General features: G+C 41.1%; 1 protein-coding gene across 1 annotated transcript in view; it reads right to left on the bottom strand.

The window, feature by feature from the left end:
- Positions 1-18,146, bottom strand: part of LOC150078773 (CD109 antigen-like) — a 240,069-nt gene that overhangs the window by 181,294 nt on the left and 40,629 nt on the right. Inside the window, exon 3 of the mRNA XM_090382423.1 lies at positions 6,454-6,634. Coding sequence (XP_090238549.1) covers positions 6,454-6,634 — 181 coding nt within the window. The remainder of the gene's footprint in view (positions 1-6,453; positions 6,635-18,146) is intronic.

Genomic DNA, 18,146 nt, shown 5'->3' with positions numbered 1-18,146 from the left:
ATTTTTTTTTGTGTGGGTGAGATAAGCGCCAAAGCATATAAGTTACTTACTGTGTCAGTAAGTGTTCTTCAATCGGTTTCTTCAAACCCAAGGTTCTTGTGGTAATAAACTGATTTTAATAATAATAATCCGAAAACTCGTGAGACGGTTGCCACGATGTAGGGGGGGGGGGGACCTATAGAAGTTCCTAGCGTCATTGACGGGATTTGAACTCAGACATTACATGGTGGGAAGGTGAATATAATCATTGTGTAATTCGCGAGGACATTGGCTATGCCACAAATAAAAGTTGTAGCTTGAAAGACCATGCATTTTGGCAAGTGATCTATAAATTGTAGATCGTGTTGTCTGGAAATCACCCGCAAATTCTTGCCGAACATAAGCATGATCTTCCCCAGACCTCCGCCATGGTTCTCACCGGGTTTGTGCACAACTTACCTACTTACTGGCCGTGGATCCATTAAAGCCAAACTAACATCACTGGGCATCACTGAAGATCCATCTTGTGCTTGTGGGGAGCTGAAAAGTTGGCACCATCTTATGTATGATTGTTCCCTGTACGAGGTCCTTCGTTCTATATTAATTAATAAAATTATGTACTTACCCATAAATCACGAATTCCACCTACTAGACAGCATACAATAATACGGAATTTGCAAATTTTTCTCAGGAGCTCTTTGCTAGACGGAGGATCAATCGTAACAGCCATCCTAGGAACATGCATGCGGAACATGCATGTTGGGTGTATATTATTCACTGAGTAGTGAATAATATACACCCAACTGCTGATATCGAAACCTACCATTGTGATAAACACCTGGATGCGATTAAATATCTTGATGTAACTGAAATCTCTAAACAAGACACAGACTGAGAACCTCCAATTGTTATAAATACCTGGACATTACTAAGTCACTGAGGGGGCCTTATTCTCCCAACTGTTTCCTGCACATCTTCAAATGTGGAAATTACTTGGACGTGACTAAACCACAGAAAAGAATCTTGCCTCTCGACTACTTGGACGTGACTAAACCACAAAAAAGGACCTTGACTCTCGACCACGACTTGTCCGCCAAGTGGCGATCAATACCAAAAAAAAAAAAAAAAAAAAAAACTATTATTTTTTTAGGCCACCCGAATAATTAAATTCAACTGTCGTGCTGTGTGTTATATGTCTGTTAATTGGGTGTGTTCTATGATCGATTTGTCTGTTTTGCTGGACGAAAACTCCAGTTTCTGGGGGAGAAACCCTTGCTATCTACGCCTGAGACCGATTAACTCAGCCACGCAGTGAAAAAAGCCCATTAAAGTTCCTCGCGTCATCGGCGGGATTCGAACCCGGGCCTTTTCCACCCGGTGTGGGGAGGACGGTGACAATACCACTGTGCAACTCGCGCAGATCGGCGATCAATACCAGACTTTTTTTTTTTTTTTTTTTTTTTAAGGTCCTAGCCTCTGAAATCTCAGGAAATTAGGTGGCAGGACCTGCCAGAGTGAAACTAAAACTACTGGGCTCCTGGTCTGCCTCCACGGGGCGAAGGTGGGGCAACGTTGGGCCTCAGCAGGGGTCCAGCGGCTAAACGACCAGATGAACAACGGTACACATCATACAGATACAAAGCCCACACACTTTTAAATCTCTGGCATTTCCCAGTGAACTGGTACACCCACAATGAAAGCAACACGGAGATGGGGGAAACCCCTGGTGCCGTCTGACACTAAATACACCTTACACCTTACACCTTACCAGACTTTCTTGTCCGGTATCTTTTGACTCCCATTCCCTTGCCCATTCGTCTAGTGGAGTTTACCCCACCTAATAATTTTGAGGACGCCTTTCTCTACGCCTCAATATTTCTTACTATTTCCTCTAACTTGACATTCATATTCCCAACAATCTCTATCCGTTTTTTTTTATTATTAATTATTTTTTTTTATTTTTAGGTCCTGTCACTGAAAGATCAGGCAATTGGGTGGCAGGAAATGCCAGAGAACAATGGACAGCCTGGCTTACCTCCTAGCAGTGTATACGGGCAACGTGGGGTAACCTTAGGGGTCCTGCGGCCAAAAGTCAGATCACAACAACAGAACCCAACCTAATACTTCTCACATACACACACAATACTTTTTTCTGGCTTTTATGGAATACTGTATACTTCACAAGGGTACTTATGGCGCAGTTGTGGGAAACCACTGGTGGCGGCCCCCCTCCCTATACACTATGTACACTATGTCCGGAAAAATGGTGCTCAGAGTTGTAAAAGATCTCCCAAGGGATCCATAACATAATATATGATATAATGAGGCCTCACGCCATTGGCTGACTTGGTACTTAGGGCCATATTGAGCCATATATAGTATGCCGGTAAATTTAGTGTGCTTTGCTAGAAGAATCTCCTGCGTTTTCGGGAGAGAAAAACCATAATACCCTCGCCTGAGATCGCCTAATTCAGCCACATTGTGAAAAAGATCCATAAAAATATCTTGCGTTAGTGAAGGGATTAGAACTCAGGTCTTTTCCACCGGGTGTGGGGAGGACGGTGATTCTACCAACTGCGCTACCACGAGAGCTAGGTGCCTAGTCTGCAAACGCTACAATTTGCAGAACTGAAGCTTTTCTTGGTAAGCGCATCTTTGGTAAGCGCATATTTAAAATATATGCTATTCCTCATACCGATTTCGACTCTTTCTGAGGTAGCGCAAGAAATATAGTATGTACTCCTGCCTAACTCCAGCCTTTTTCTTTCTTTCCGGAAATTCCTTAGATAATTAGAATAGGATTTTTTCCACTCGATCGTCATAAAATGGCAGTTACCTCCTAGTATTTAATGACAGCCTGTTGGAAAAACATTCTCTCGGATGTTGCCCAGGTTTAGATTATACCTCATGCAGTTCCTGTACCGACAACCAGAGAAGAGGCGTGGAATACGATTTGCATATTACACGCCAGTATGATTTTCGTACTGACAAGAAAACAATAGCAACGGGCAGAATGGTTATTTTTTGATGAACGGTTTCATATGAAATTAGAGCTAAACCTGTTTCTAAGCATGACCACATTTTGAACTTTCCGTGAGTACCGACATTTATCTTGGTGTATGCTCTGCTCTGCTAGAGAATTGCTTTATCTTGGGAGTGCCGCATAAAACTGTTACGATTTAACGTATGATGCAGTTAATCAAGAAGAAAAGTTAGATGAGAAGGATACGCCAGTTATGTGGCAGATTAAATGTGATAAATGATTTTTTTTTTTTTTTTTTTTTTGCTTACACAGTACCGTATACCGTATTTTTAGACTATAAGACACAACACAAATTTTAAAGGCAAAACTGACTAAAAACATTGCAAAGCCATCTCTGGATTATGAATGAACCTGAAATAAATTTCAGTTATTTAAAAAGAAAAATCCGTCAACGAAAAGAAACTGAACAAAAAGAAAAATCCGTCAACGAGTTATAGATAATGGACAGGGGGAGGGGGTAGGAGAAAACAGGTTTATCGTCAGAAAGAAAACACACACCCATGTTTACTAATATCATCATTATATAATACTGTACTGTCACTTGCCAAACATTTAATTCCAGCTCTCATAACTTACACTAGGAACCGAACTTAGTTCATATTTCAATGCGTCACCACCAAATACGGAGGATGCGGAAAAGTCATGGAATGACCACCGCATATTCCCGGAGCAATATGGCCTTAGTTGCTAATGCTCCTAAAAACCAAATAACAACAACATATTTCAATGCATAATTCACGAAAAGAGTCATAATAATTTTTTTTTTATTATTTTCTCCTTTTTGGGGTCCCTTGCTGATTGTACCCCGGGCAGTCGACGAATTCGTTATCACTCTAGAAGGGATTTTATTTTAGTATAAGGCACTTGCTCCATCTTAAGATACCAACTCCCTTATTTTTAGGATTTAAATTAACTTTTTTAATCATACATATATATATACAAAGGGTACTAGGAAAGTTTTGCAATAAAGATTTGTTTATTTAATTTTTTCAAAGTAATTTCCTCTACATTCAATACACCTCTCCATCCTCCGAAACCAATCTTTAAACCAGTTCTGCCAAGTTTCACTAGGGAGTAAAGCACACTCGTTGTCCCAAGCCCGTAGAAGGTCCTCATCACTGGAAAACCGCCTCCCTTTTAGCTTCATTTTCACATGCGGGAACAGTGCAAAGTCGCAGGGAGCAAGGTCTGGACTGTAGGGAGGGTGCTCGAGAAGTTTCAGTCCTGTCGTGGTCAAATATTCGGTGCAGGCTTTGGCGCGGTGAGCTGAAGCATTATCGTGATGGAGGTACCAGGTGTCCATTCTTGACTTTGGCCGCAGGTTCTTCATAGATCCAATGACTTTAGGCAGGCATTGTTCAGTATACCACTTAGCTGTGACTGCCTTCTGCGTGTCCAAAACGACACGTTCCACAATTCCACTCGATTTGAAAAATACAGCTATCATTTTCTTCTTTACAGATCGGGATTTTCTGACAATTACGGGTGTGTCGTCATCATCAAAGACCCAAACTTTGTTTTGAGCCTTGGTCGGCAGATCGTAATAGTACAGCCAAGTCTCGTCACCTGTCACGATGTTGTTCACATACCGAGATTATCCCTTATCAAACTTTTTTAACATCTCCCGGCACCAAGTCACACGTCGTGTCATCTGCTCTTCAGTCAGTTGATGCGGCACCCAGAGAGAACAAAGTTTCTTCACGTGCAAATGATCTTGCAGAATCGAACAAATTGCTGGTGCATTTAGGCCCAAAGTATCCTCTATCTGTTGGTAGGTCACTCGCCTGTTTTCGTCAAGCATTTTCCTCACAGCAGTAACGTTTTCCTCCGTAACTGACGTTCGTGGCCTTCCCGGCCTCTCAGAATCCTCCAGAGTGAAATTTCCCCTTTGGAATTCTCTATACCACCTGAATATCGTTGTACGATGTGGACAATCATCATCTAGTGCAAGAGTCATTTCTTCTAAGCACTGGTCTATGGTTAAACCACGCACGAAATTATACCGCAAAACTGTCCTTATCTCATTTCGTGACCACGATGCCATCGCAAGCACTTTACACTCTCACTACTAATGAATAACTGAGCCCATCGACTTGGCGCGGCGGCTACTATGCACGTATGAACATGTCTCAACATGCAGCAACAAGTAGCTTCCTGTGATTCATTGTTGCGTCATATGGCAAAACTTTCCTAGTACCCTTTGTACAATATAATTATATATATATATATATACAATATAATATGCAAATCATAATATACAGTACACTTTCGGGGGCTTTTTAGTCGATACGATTGTGGGGCAGACGGGTCATCTTACCGATTTTCAGAAAGATGGCATTCTTGGAACCACTGGCTGGGCTACAATTGAGAAAACGAAGAAGTCACTGGTGTTTCAAAAGCAACCATCTCAAAAGTACGTAATCCGTTGAAGACGAAAGGAGAATGCAGCTCTAAAAGGAGGCCATACGTGGAAAGTTCGTACTCCAAGAACCAGACCGCTGGAATTTAAAGGGAATTCTGCGTTAATAATGGAACGTCCAATCGGCAGAAAATGACTGAAAAATTCAATTTAGGCAAAGAAAATCCCATTTTCAACTGAACTATGCGGCGGGAGTTGAAAAATATGGGCTTTTTAGTGGTGTGGCAATATGACAGCAACTTCTTTATGTAAAATTGGAAAGATTTGAATGGAGTAGTGCCGCTAACGGCAAGACAGGACTATGGAAAAGAGAAGAAGACAATGTGGTCTGACGAGTCTTGATTCACATTTTTTTTTCACCAATGGTAGGGTGAAAGTGCGGCGTGAACCTCATGAAGCCATACATCCAGACTCTCTTGTGTTCACCACTAAAGCGGCTGGAGATACTGTATGTTGTATGGGGTATGAAAATCTGTTGGTACGGACTGATTCCGCTCATACAGTTAGAAGGACGTGTTTCCTCCAATGAATATATTTCTGTCGTATCGGACCACCTTCACCCGGCAGTGCTTCATTTTTCACCCAGTTTATGGATTCCTTCAATATGACAACGAAGCTATCCACCGTGTAAAAACTGTATCTGAAATGCTCGAGGAATATTCCCAAGGATTCCAACATCAACCTGGTCGTATCATTCTACAGACCTGACTCCAACTTAGATCTGGCTTATACTAGAAAGGGCAGTTCAGTTTCGTAGTTTTCTACCAACTACAATACAGCAGCTAACAAATATCCTGATGGAAGAATGGTGAAATCTGTATTATACTCCCCCAAACACGTAGCGGGATCCATCCCACAACGTTTAAAGGCTGTAAGAGCGAAAGGTGGCTCTACTAGATATTTAATAAAGGTTTCTAATATTTTGATTAGTGAGTATACACCAAAATAAAAATCTTATATATATATATAAATGGAGTTTTTAATAAAATAAAACTGAAAAATAAACGCTTACCTGCATTAGAAGTGTAGTCATCTGACCTGGTTTCATGTGTTCCGAAGCTGATGTCACCTGTTCTCTATCGCGATGTAGAGAGGTTCGGACCAGAAGGGGTTGAGGAGAAGACAACAAAGATACAGCTACTCGGTACAGCTGCCCCGGCCGTATGACTTTAGAGGCAACTACCAAATATCCCCTAAAATAAAAATACATATTCATTACACACAATAATGGCAAACAGCCAGCCATATAACTATGACGAAAAGGAACTGCAGGCTATAATTAGCATTTAATTAAGAAATTTATATTTAATGGTACATGTCAGAACGGAGCACTGATTGCAGTAATTCTTCTTCCTTTCTTTTACTTACTCATAACCTTATTTTAAGAAATGAAAAACAAAACTAAAATAAAAATCAATGGACTGCCATGGCCATTAATACATACTTAGAGAGAAATCTGATATCACGCTTAGGTTAATTGGAACCAGACAAATATTTTTAATACAATATAGTTGCACAGATTTTAAATATTTTTATATTATATATATTTTTAATAGTAGATTATAAACATGAACAATATGCCCACAGCCGGTAATGAGTTGCTTTCATTATGTGATGAGGTGTGAACGTCCATGAAGTGTATACTAAAGCCATACGACAAAGTAATACTGTATAGATGCTATTTGCTATGCTTGTTAAAGTTTAAGAACTGATGTACGCAAAAAAAAAAAAAATGGTGCTGTGTGTAGGTGGTTTGCTAGAAAGTACAACATCTTATCAAGTTTTCAGAGCAGTTGCCGTTCAACTTATTGGGAATGGATTATGGGTTGTTTAAACCTAGGTAAAAAACAGCAGTTATTCATCTGCACTTTGATGCATGAAGTATGGTTTGGTTGCAGTGGGCACAATAAAGTGCCCATACTCGTCTTCCTCGTTCTGAAGCCACAAGGAAAACGTCTGTACAGGTTGAATAATGCCGTTGGGTAGAAGCCTATATCAATGAGTACTACTAACAGAAGACTGATGGAAAACAGGAAGCGAGTTCACCGTTCATTGCTCTTTGTGCCTCTTCCGACATATCATCGTCATCAGCGTTTGCTCTCTGAAAAGAGCCCATTTGTCTTGAAGCCATACTGCATAGTTTTCAGTGAGAGTAAGTGTCACTATAAACTATGCGATTGTCAAATTCACTGAATTTGCGATTGGACAATCGCAAATTCGCCCTTCCATGGTAGGACGAATTTGCGATTTGTACAGAGTGAATAGCTGTTTGGAAGAAAAGTAACGCCGAAAACGAAAGAGAAAAACCTAGTTTTTTGGATGCAGAGGAAGCAATATTTGTGATGTGCTTATGCCAAGAGCGATTAGAAGACAGGGTAATCGCTAATAGAGATATGTGATCTTGTCTAGAAATCTGAGTGCCATCGAAGATATGAATAGGAGCAGAAGAGTCCTTTTGTGAGATATAATACATGACTGAGTGTTAGAAGGATTGAAATCAGCTAAGTTATCTTTACCCCACTGGAGTTTCTCAAAATGGAAGGTGGATGCAATGTGCTATCATCAGCAAAATTATAGACAGGATTTCCGGTCAATGGAAGAAGGTCATTAATATACAAGAGAAAAAGATTAGGAGAAAGTACTGAACCTTACGGAACACCTACATTAGTAAAGGAATTAGAAGACAAAGAGCTATCTGCCATTACCCACAGTAAGCGGTCAGACACAAAACTGGATATCCAGTTAAAAATCAAAAAAAAAAAAACAGTTGGCAAACCATAAGATGGGAGCTTATTTAGAAGACCTCTATGCCAAACACGATCAAAAGACTTTGAAAGGTCAAAAGCAACTGTTTGAATTTTAACCGAACTTTTCCATTGAATTTGTCCATAGATGGGTAACATAAGAGAGTATAGCACCAATGGATCGACACTGACGGCATCCTTATTAGCGATCATTGATCAGATGGAAGGTTTCTAGATAGTTTACGTAGTTGGCGGTTAATAGATTTCTCCATTACTTTATAAAGAGTAAAAGTAAGTGCAATGAGATGCTAATTAGATGGGAGGGTTTGTCACCCTTTTTAGGAACTGGCTAGGAACTTTTATGGGCCTTTTTCACTCCGTGGCTGAGTTAGTCGGTCTCAGACGCAAAGTTTTTTTCCCGAGAAACTGGGGGTTTTCGTCCAGTAAAAGAGGCAAATTGACCAGAGAACACACGCAATTTACAGACAAAATACACATCGGTAGATGAATTAACTTTTCGGGTGACTTTAATGTAATAGTTGTTTATTTTATTTATTTTTAATTTTTTTTTTTTTTTTTTTTTTTAAATTTTAGGAACTGGCTGGATATGAGCAAATTTCCAAGCTGAAGGGAAAACACCGGTGGAATAAGAAAGCGTAAAAAGCAGACACAGAATAGGAGTAAGCTCAGGAGCACAGGTTTTGAGAACAAGTGGAGAAATACCACCAGGACCTGGATCTTTCTTGGCATCAAACTGCTGAAAAGACTTCTGACATCCTTTTGACGGAAGAGCACAGGAGGCGTTGAATAAAGTGTACCGGGAACGGTAGGAGGTGATTCATCAAGATCATCAACACACGGGTTAGAAGAAAAGTAGGATGTTACACTGGTGCGTAAAATTTAACGACCAGTCAGGTTTTCACCTGTACCTTCTCACAGGAGTGGCCTGGATATGGGAAAAGCATACCAAAGGAACCTCGTGAGGTACAGAAATGATGAAGGAAACAACACCGACACAACAACGGAAACAAAACGGTATAGAGGGACTTTATTCAGAAATGGCAACATAGCACTGGCTGCCATGATACAGATGCATCACTGCCAAAGATGGAACAAAGGGAAGAGGTGGTCCTCAGTAGGAGATATGGCCACCCCAATGTCGATGCAGGCTTTGCACCGACTATCCATACTTAGAACAATGTTGTTGATAAGTTCTTGTGGTAACATCGTCCATTCCTCTGTCAGCGTCATCTTCAGCAGGTTTTTTCTGGTGGGTGTGGATGTGCCGCTAGGCGTCTCCCCAGAGCATCCCATATGTGTTCGATGGAATTTAGATCGGTAGAACGGGCAGGCCAATGTCCTCACTTTCCAAAAGCATATCAACCGCTGCAGTGAGATGGGGTGTGGCGTTATCATCCATAAACACGAACTCGGGGCCAATGGCACCTCGGAACAGACACACATGGGGAAGGATTACCCAGTACAGTTGTGTACGTCCATCCAAGATAACGCCTCCCCAGACGAGAACACCTCGACCGCCATATCGATCCCTTTCAGTGATGTTTGCGGGGTGATGCCGTGTGCCAACCTCTCGCCAGATTAGCTGACGTTCAGAATCGCTGCTGAGACTGAATCTATTCTCATCAGTAAAGAGTACCTTAAGTAAAGATTTTGTGATTGTAACCTTTAGAAATAGTGTTGGTCCTTAAGTTTTGCACACTAGTGTAGTAGGTCAGCTTTATCTTTAGCTGAGGTGCAGTTGTACCATACAGTTTTGATAGCGGTGGGAACAGAGATGGGCAAAAGTTGCGGCCAATAGCTCTGGCAAGAGACCAGAATGATCGGCTACCATTTGGACAAGAAGCAAGTTTTCTACTCTTAGCCTGTTCGAAGTCTAGTTTGGATTGATTAATAACTTTTTTACAATTGTTGTGGGCTTTGGTGTAGGCAGAAACTGAATCTAGGGATTTGGATGGAAGCCACTCGCGATATGCGACATTCTTATCTTGAACAGCCTTAGCACATTTATTAGAAAACCAAGGTTTAGTAAAGGACGAGATTTTAAGGTGGGGTGAGAGATAAAGGATGTCATCCTTAGAAGAATAAAATGTGACACCCTGGTCACCCGGAACATTAGTTCAACTATTGTATATTATATTCGTGAACCACGTGTGTTCTCTGGTCGATATGCTTAATTTGCTGGAAAAAACACATTTACATTCCCTGGGGGAGGGGGAATTTGCTATCTACTCCTGAGACCGACAGACTAACTTTCATATACACAAGGTATATGAAATAATATTGTGTGTATTGTGTCTGTAAATTGCGTGTGTTCTGTGGTCGATTTGCCTGTTTTGCTGGAAGAAAAACTCCAGTTTTTGTGGCAAAACCCTTGCTATCTATGCCTGAGACCGACGAACTCAGCCACGGAGTGAAAAAGCCCATAAAGGTTCCTCGCGTCATCGAGGGGATTCATACCCAGGCATTTTTTCACCCGGTATGGGGAGGACGGTGACGATGCCACTGTGCTATTTCACTGACACAATCTGAGAAAATATTGATATCAGAAGATTTGAGTGGCGCCACCGTAGCCAGGTGGGCAGGAGTAGCAGTGCGTAGCACAGGCTTCTTAACAGGTTCGAGCCCGTGACCACCAAATACGGAGGATGCGGAAAGGTCAGGGAATGACCACCGCATATCCCAGGAGCAATATGGCCTTAGTTGCTAATTATTATTATTATTATTATTTTAGGGTTGCCCGTAATTAAATACATTAACCCGTATTTCTGTCTGTAAATTGCGTATGTTCTATGGTCGATTTGCCTGTTTTGCTGGACGAAAAAACCCCAGTTACTGGGGAGAAAAACCTTGCTATCTACGCCTGAGACCGACTAACTCAGCCACGGAGTGAAAAAAGCCCATTAAAGTTCCTCGCGTCATCGACGGGATTCGAACCCAGGCCTTTTCCACCCGGTGTGGGGAGGACGGTGACGATACCACTGTGCTACCCGCGCAGACCCTTAGTTGCTAATGCTCCTAAAAACCAAATAACAACAACAGAAGATTTGAAACACTAATCCAACCGAGAAAAAGAAGAAAAGAAATCTCGCCGATTATCCCATTTTGCATACTTGTAATGCCAAACAACACGAGGTTGATAATGGCCACGAGAGAAAGGTTCCATTGGAGAAGAAACCATCACCAAGTTGTGATCCGAGATGCCTAAAGGACCATTCACTTCGATTGTGTATGGATAACTCCTGTGCACCATATATAAACTCCTATCGAGTGGGTAACTCATGACGAGCAGTGTATTTATTTTATTTATCTGTTTCCAAACAGAAAAGCACAACGTTTCGGAGGACCCTACTTCTTCATTGCACATCACAAAATATAACAAAAAATGAATTTGGTAAATTTCTCGCTAAAGCAATCTGGTTTAACTAAATTGGGAGAGTTGTTAATTATCAGTGCAAAGCAGCGCTCTTTCAAATGACTTCAACAGGCTTCAATAGCCAGAAAGTGGCAACTATGTTTTAATGCAGCAGAATGCAAGCTATTATGCTTGGGAAATAACAACCACAAAATAACATATATACTTGGCAAGGTTGAAGTAAAAACAGTAGAGGAAGAAAGGGATTTGGGAATAACGATACGGGCAGGTATAAAGTTCATTGAACAGTGTAAGTAGACGACCAGGAAAGCCCATGGTGCCATACAATCGCCTGTAGAGACAGATAGATCACAGTCCACTGTGTAGGCAATTGTTGGTTGGTTGGTTGGTTATTATAAGGTTTAGGCGCATCAGCTCTAATGGGTAGCACAATTGGTATAATCATCGTCCTCTTCGCACCGGGTGGAAAAGACCTCACTTCGAATCCCGTCGATGACACAAGGAATTTTTATGAGGCTTTTTCGCAACTTGGCTGAGTTAGACAGTCTCAGGCGAGGGTAGCATAGTTCTTTTCTCCTGGAAACTTGGGTTTTTGATGTGAAACATCTATAGCGGCACCTAACAATGGAATGTAACGAAAATTCAAGAAATTGTTGACAATTATTTGTATTGTTGCAGTTATATGACAAATATTTGTATTGTTGCAATCATATGACAAATATTTGTATTGCTGCAAATCATACTTCTTGCAGTAACTGCAGGAAGTATGATTGTGACGCCATATTATTCAACAAATGGCTACAATTATATATCCTAATTAGGCTACTGGCTTGGATTTCGCTAACCTCTTCCAAGCCAAGGATGTTTCACATAAAATATATTTCGTGCGTACAGGCTACACAGCAAACAGACAAATTGACCAACCACAGAAAACTCGCAATTTACATACATAATTCTTGCGGTGCAATATGATCTAAGACGCTGATGCACGAACATCAATCAACAACAACGTCTTATATAATGTCCGTAAATTTCGTGCGTTCTGTGGTCGATATGCTCTTTGCTGGACGAAAAACCAGAGTTTCCGGGGGGGGGGGAGGAACTATGCTACTCTAGCCTAAGACCGAGTAACTCAACCTCATTGTGAAAAGACCCATAAATTCTTACGAGACCTGCGTTCGAATCGCGTCATTGACGGCACTCGAACTTAGGTCTTTTCACCAAGCTGTCACCTATGCTCCCCACGAAAGCTAAGGCACTTATAAGACCACATTTGGAACAATGTTAAAGAATCATCTGAAAAAAAAGACATTGAGCTTCTTGAAAGGGTTCAAAGACGGGGTAACTCGCATGATGAGACCCGAAAAAGGGCAAAGGTTTGAGGCAAGCCTCCGATTATGTAAGCTACAGAGCTTAGCAACAAGGCACCTTAGATTTAGAGGTGACCTGATTGAGGTTTATAAGGCTCTGAGAGGGGCTAGTAAAATGAATGATAGCGGAATTTTCACTGTTATAGAGAATTCCAAAAATAGGGGCCATAAATTCAAACTGCAGGGGAAGAGGTTTAGATTATATTGTATGGAGTTTTCTTTTAGCGAGCGAGTCATTGATTGCTGCTAATAATTTGAGAAATTTAAAGGTCAAATGGATAGTGACCTACGTAAGGAGGGAAGTGCATAATTTGTATTTCCTTACCTACTTTTTACTTTTTTCTTGGGTGGTGGCGATGCAGCAAAAGCCTGTGGCTTCCTTGTCCTACACTGCCCTACCATTAATATTCAGACACCTGCCTTTAGACATAAAAAGGGCTTTTATTGTGTCATTTAATATTTTTTGCTGAAACCTTTTGCTGTTATGACAGCCTTCAATCTTCGCGGCATACTCTCAACCAACTTTTTATAAATGTCATGGGGTATGTTCCTCCACTCGGCCTTTAACGCAGCCACCAGTTCGGCCTCGTTCTTTGGGCGATCTCGACGTGCACGTCCTCGTATTGGATCGAGCGGTACTCGATCCAATACATCACAAAGATGCTCGATAGGGTTCAGATCAGCACTCTCGGTTGGCCAATCCAACTTTTCCACACTCATATCCTCAAACCACTCCGTTTTCGACTCCAGCAGTATGGCATGGCGAGTTGTCTTGCTGATACAGGTATGGACCTTCCCCGCAGTATTGCCATAATGTTGGAAGTACATAATTGTGTAGAGTGTCCTGGCATTGCACAGCATTCGTGGTTTTGTCGATAACGACTAATGGGCCCAAGCCAAACCATTAAAGGATGCCCATACCATGACTCTGCCTCCACCAAACTTCATTGTTGGGAGAATACAATCAGGAAGGAACTGTTACCCTGGCATTCGCCACGCCCAGGAACGGCCATCAGACTGGTAGAGTGCGAACCTCGACTCGTCTGACCATAGGACTGTTTTCCACTGCTCTACCGTCCAGGATTCCCGCTCCTTACACCATGTTAATCGGCGTCTAGCATTTGTTGAGGTCATAAATTCTGTTGAACGTGTCATCTTGCATGCCCACTTTTGCAATTGTCTGTTCGAAGCCCAGAGTGCATATCTGGGCAGATTCTGTCACACGTCACAGAATCTATAGCAGATTCTGTGACGTGCTGCATGCATAGAACCTGTTTCCTCATCCATGGAGGGGTGTCCGGATATTAATGGTAGGGCAGTGTACATGGCTAATACTAATACTGGTACTAATATTTCGTTAGGAGGATCAGATTTTTCTGCGTACTATTTTATCTACTTATTATTTGCTATTAGTAGTCAAAATAGACAAAAAAAAAAAAAAATCAGCTTCTTCTCACGCGAATATGGCTATTTATTATATCATTGTGTATGTGGGGGAGAGCCTCTTTCTGTACACAGCTACACTCACTGGGCAAAAATTAGAAACCTTTATTCTGAATCAGTATCTAGTAGTAATCAGTATCCAGTATCTTTTGCCCGATTTACAGTGCGTACATGACGTGGCATGGATATGTCTGAGGGTATATATCTCCAGAGTTGACTATTCTTTCATTCGGATATTTGTCAGTTGCTGTATGTGGCCAGTACTGAACTGCGAGGCCGAATTGCCCTTTCTAACATATCCCAGACGTTTTCAATTGAATTCATATCTAGAGAATTAGTCGGCTAGGGTAGATGTTGGAAATCTTGAGAATGTTTTTCGAACCATTCTGATACAAATTCTGCACGGTAGATAATTGCGTCGCCATTTTGAAAGAATCCATCACAATACGGTAAAAACGAAGCACTCCAGGATGCAGAATAGATCCTCAGATCTATCAATGCCCTGCGTGAGATTTTTTGGACGCTATACAACTTCCTGTTAAGTCTGTGCATTACTGATACAGTTTTACTATATCGTTCAGATTTCAGTTATCATGCATTCGAATGAAATTATTCATTCGAATGCACGATAACTGAAATCCGAACTCTTCCGAATTGCTTAAATCGGAACGTAAGATTGACTTTATATTGCGAGTTGAGATTTGCGGCAAATAGACAAATAGAATTTTCGGGGACAATATGGCCCTAGCAGCCTATGTGTCGTTAAACTCAATAATAACAACAACAACAGCGGGGAACTTTGCGCCCCCTAAATTTTGGCGCCTGTGCGGCCGCATCGCTCAATCGTCCTTGAAGCCGGCCCTGGCAGGATGAAGTTGGCCAGACATGACAGAAAAATATTCATTGGAGATAACATGATTTCCATAGAATAAGTGACAATGGACTTTTTTAATGGAGAGAACTGGCTATTCAGCTTGACTTCTTTTTTGCCTCTAGTCTCCCTACTATTCTCCATCTCAAAGTAATCGAAGTAATAGTACATGCAGAAACAATATTATGGAATCAGTTCCAAATTGCGTATGCTGTCTGTCGAAGTCTGAGGCTGTCCTTGTATTACCTCCACGCAGGATGACCATTATTTGCTCCTAATTGCTACGCGTCACAGGCACTTCAAAGCACAGCAACTTCCTTCAGAGCTTGCGGAACCTACAAGATTTGAAACCAGTCATACAGTCTACAAAAGGCTTTATGAGAGGAGTCTTTATGCATGACAATCTTTGCTTGTTCGATATATAGAAGAACCCGTTTTATTTGAAACCGACAGCAAGTCGACTAGACCCGAGAGAGCAATGATCCAAATTATGATATTAGGGTCCCCTGTGAATGATTACATTTACTAATTTATTTATTTTGTCTGTAAATTGTGTGTGTGTTCTCTGGTCGATTTTTCTGTTTTGCTGGACGAAAAAACCCGTTTCTGGGGGAAAAAAACCTTGCTATCTACGCCTGAGACCGATTAACGCAGCCATGATGCTTTCAATCGAATTTTCAATCGAACACATGGAGCAAACGGTTAACCAAATCCCATCCTGCTAACATTGCAGAAAGAGACATATGTGGAGACAATGTTTAATGGTATGGGCTATAATCACTGTAAAAGGCCGTCCAGGGTATAAGGTATTGAGATAAACACTTGATCCCTAGGTTCGCTTCCGTTAAAGAATGAACTTAAGGATCAGGCATCCCAGATATACTGTATCCAATATCTGAGGACATATCTGGGAACATATGTTTGAACATATGCCATCGGATGCCGCGGAGATTTAAATCTCCCCTTTAGGGTCAAGACCGAAATCCAAGGATGTGCTGGCCCCAGGAACTCTCTGCATGGTATTGATGTCCTGAAAAAAGAATTGGTTCCCCATTTTTCTGAAGAAGGTTCAATGGTATAAATTATAAATGGATAATTATGTATATAACTTATATTTGTATATATGAATGTACACCCCCTAGTTAATAGCTGTAAGCGGATGTCTCTTAGGAGAAAATAAAGATAATAATAATAATAATAAAATATTTGAATAACTTTCTTGTGTGAACTTTTTTTGGAATTTTCTAACCAACCAAAGGAGTAGAGGCTATTTATTGACTTATCGAAGTAAAGCCCGAAAGGAGTTTTCCTTCATAAAGGAAAGAAGTATGCATCCATTTTGATATCTTATTTAGCACACTTAAAAGAAAATTACGAAAATATTAAGTTACTTTTGGGAAAATACCAGTAAAGGGATCATGGTTGGTGGTGTGTGGAGATTATAATGCTATGTGTCTACTACTCGGCCAACAAACTGGCTACACAAAAATTCCATTACTTTCCGTGCCAGTAGGATAGTGGAGCAAGAAGCGAACATTAGAAAAGTGTGGTCACGAAGATCGTCCCTGACACCAGGTTCAAAGGATATTGAAGAGGAGCCACTATTAGATCGAAATAAAGTGCTCTTACCTCCTCTCCGTATATTAAGCTAGGTTTAACGAACCAGTTCGTCCAAGCCCTCAATAGAAAAAGAAATTGTTTAAAGTACGAGGGATGCTCAATACAGAACGATCATAATTTTTTTTCACAACATACCTTTATTAATCATTCATATTTTGATGATGGTCCTTTTCAAAGTAGTCCCCATTTGATGAAACACGCCTACTCCAAAGTTTCTGCCATTCTTCAAAAACACAGTGGAAGCTATTTTTTGACATGAGTTTGAGAATAGCTTCCGATGTCTTTACATCTTCTTCTGACGACTGGAAACTCTTTCCTCGCTTTTGCTTTTTTCTGTTGGCGATGACGTAGACTTCGAAACAGAGCTTTGCTGCTTACTCTCTTGGTCGAAACAATGAAGCCAGTGGCGGCTCGTTACTCTTATGTATGGGGGTGCTGCTTCTTAAAGTTACATTAAATTGCCTTGGTTATAAGACATGTAGACATACCCTTCAAAATCAACGATCAAATCGGCACTGCTCGCTCTGTAGTTCCTTTAACTCGTTTTGTCACCTCTAAAAGGTGCGTATTGGCAAATTGCCAATGGCAACCCACTGACCAGGCACTAACTCAACCACTGGGAGCAAAATGTGGAACTGTCTAGCGCACAGTTCCGCCTACGGTTAAATACAATGTTGAAAACGATTTCATGTTTTTATTCCTTTATTATTGAAATGATTATTGGAAATAGTTGTTTTCCCATGAACCAAAGACCTTAGGCTATGGTCGAGCCTAGATGGCCCGGTATTTTATTTTATTCTTCTTCTTTTTTTTTTTTTTTTGATTATTGGAAATAGAGGATGACTATATTATATGCGGGACCTGTTAATAAAAATATTCATTGTGTTGCACTGTTCTTCACAAAATTTTATATAACTCCGTTGACTGTCTATTTAGATTTAAAACGCTGCAGTTCCGCAGTGCCTACTACGAGCCGCCCCTGGATGAAACCATGTCTCATCTGCCGTTATCACCTTGTGAAGTTGCGGAAACCCCCAGTGCCGCCAGACAAAAACACTACGTGTAGAACCTCACCATCTTCAGTAGCCATCCATTGCAGTTCCTGACAAACCTTCATGCGAACTTGCTGTTGCTCAGGTGTGAGTAGTCTTGGAACCCAGCGTGCACGTGTCATATGCAAACGGTCAAGGAGAATATCGTGCGTGCTTCCTACTGATATTCTCAACATCTCTGCCAGTTGAGTTACTGTTATACGACGATCTT

Source organism: Mastigoproctus giganteus, chromosome 10 (assembly GCF_048544385.1).
Source record: "Mastigoproctus giganteus isolate SK-2022 chromosome 10, ASM4854438v1, whole genome shotgun sequence".
NCBI classification, from domain to species: Eukaryota; Metazoa; Arthropoda; class Arachnida; order Uropygi; family Thelyphonidae; genus Mastigoproctus; species Mastigoproctus giganteus.
This window is presented reverse-complemented; position numbering and strand designations above follow the sequence as displayed.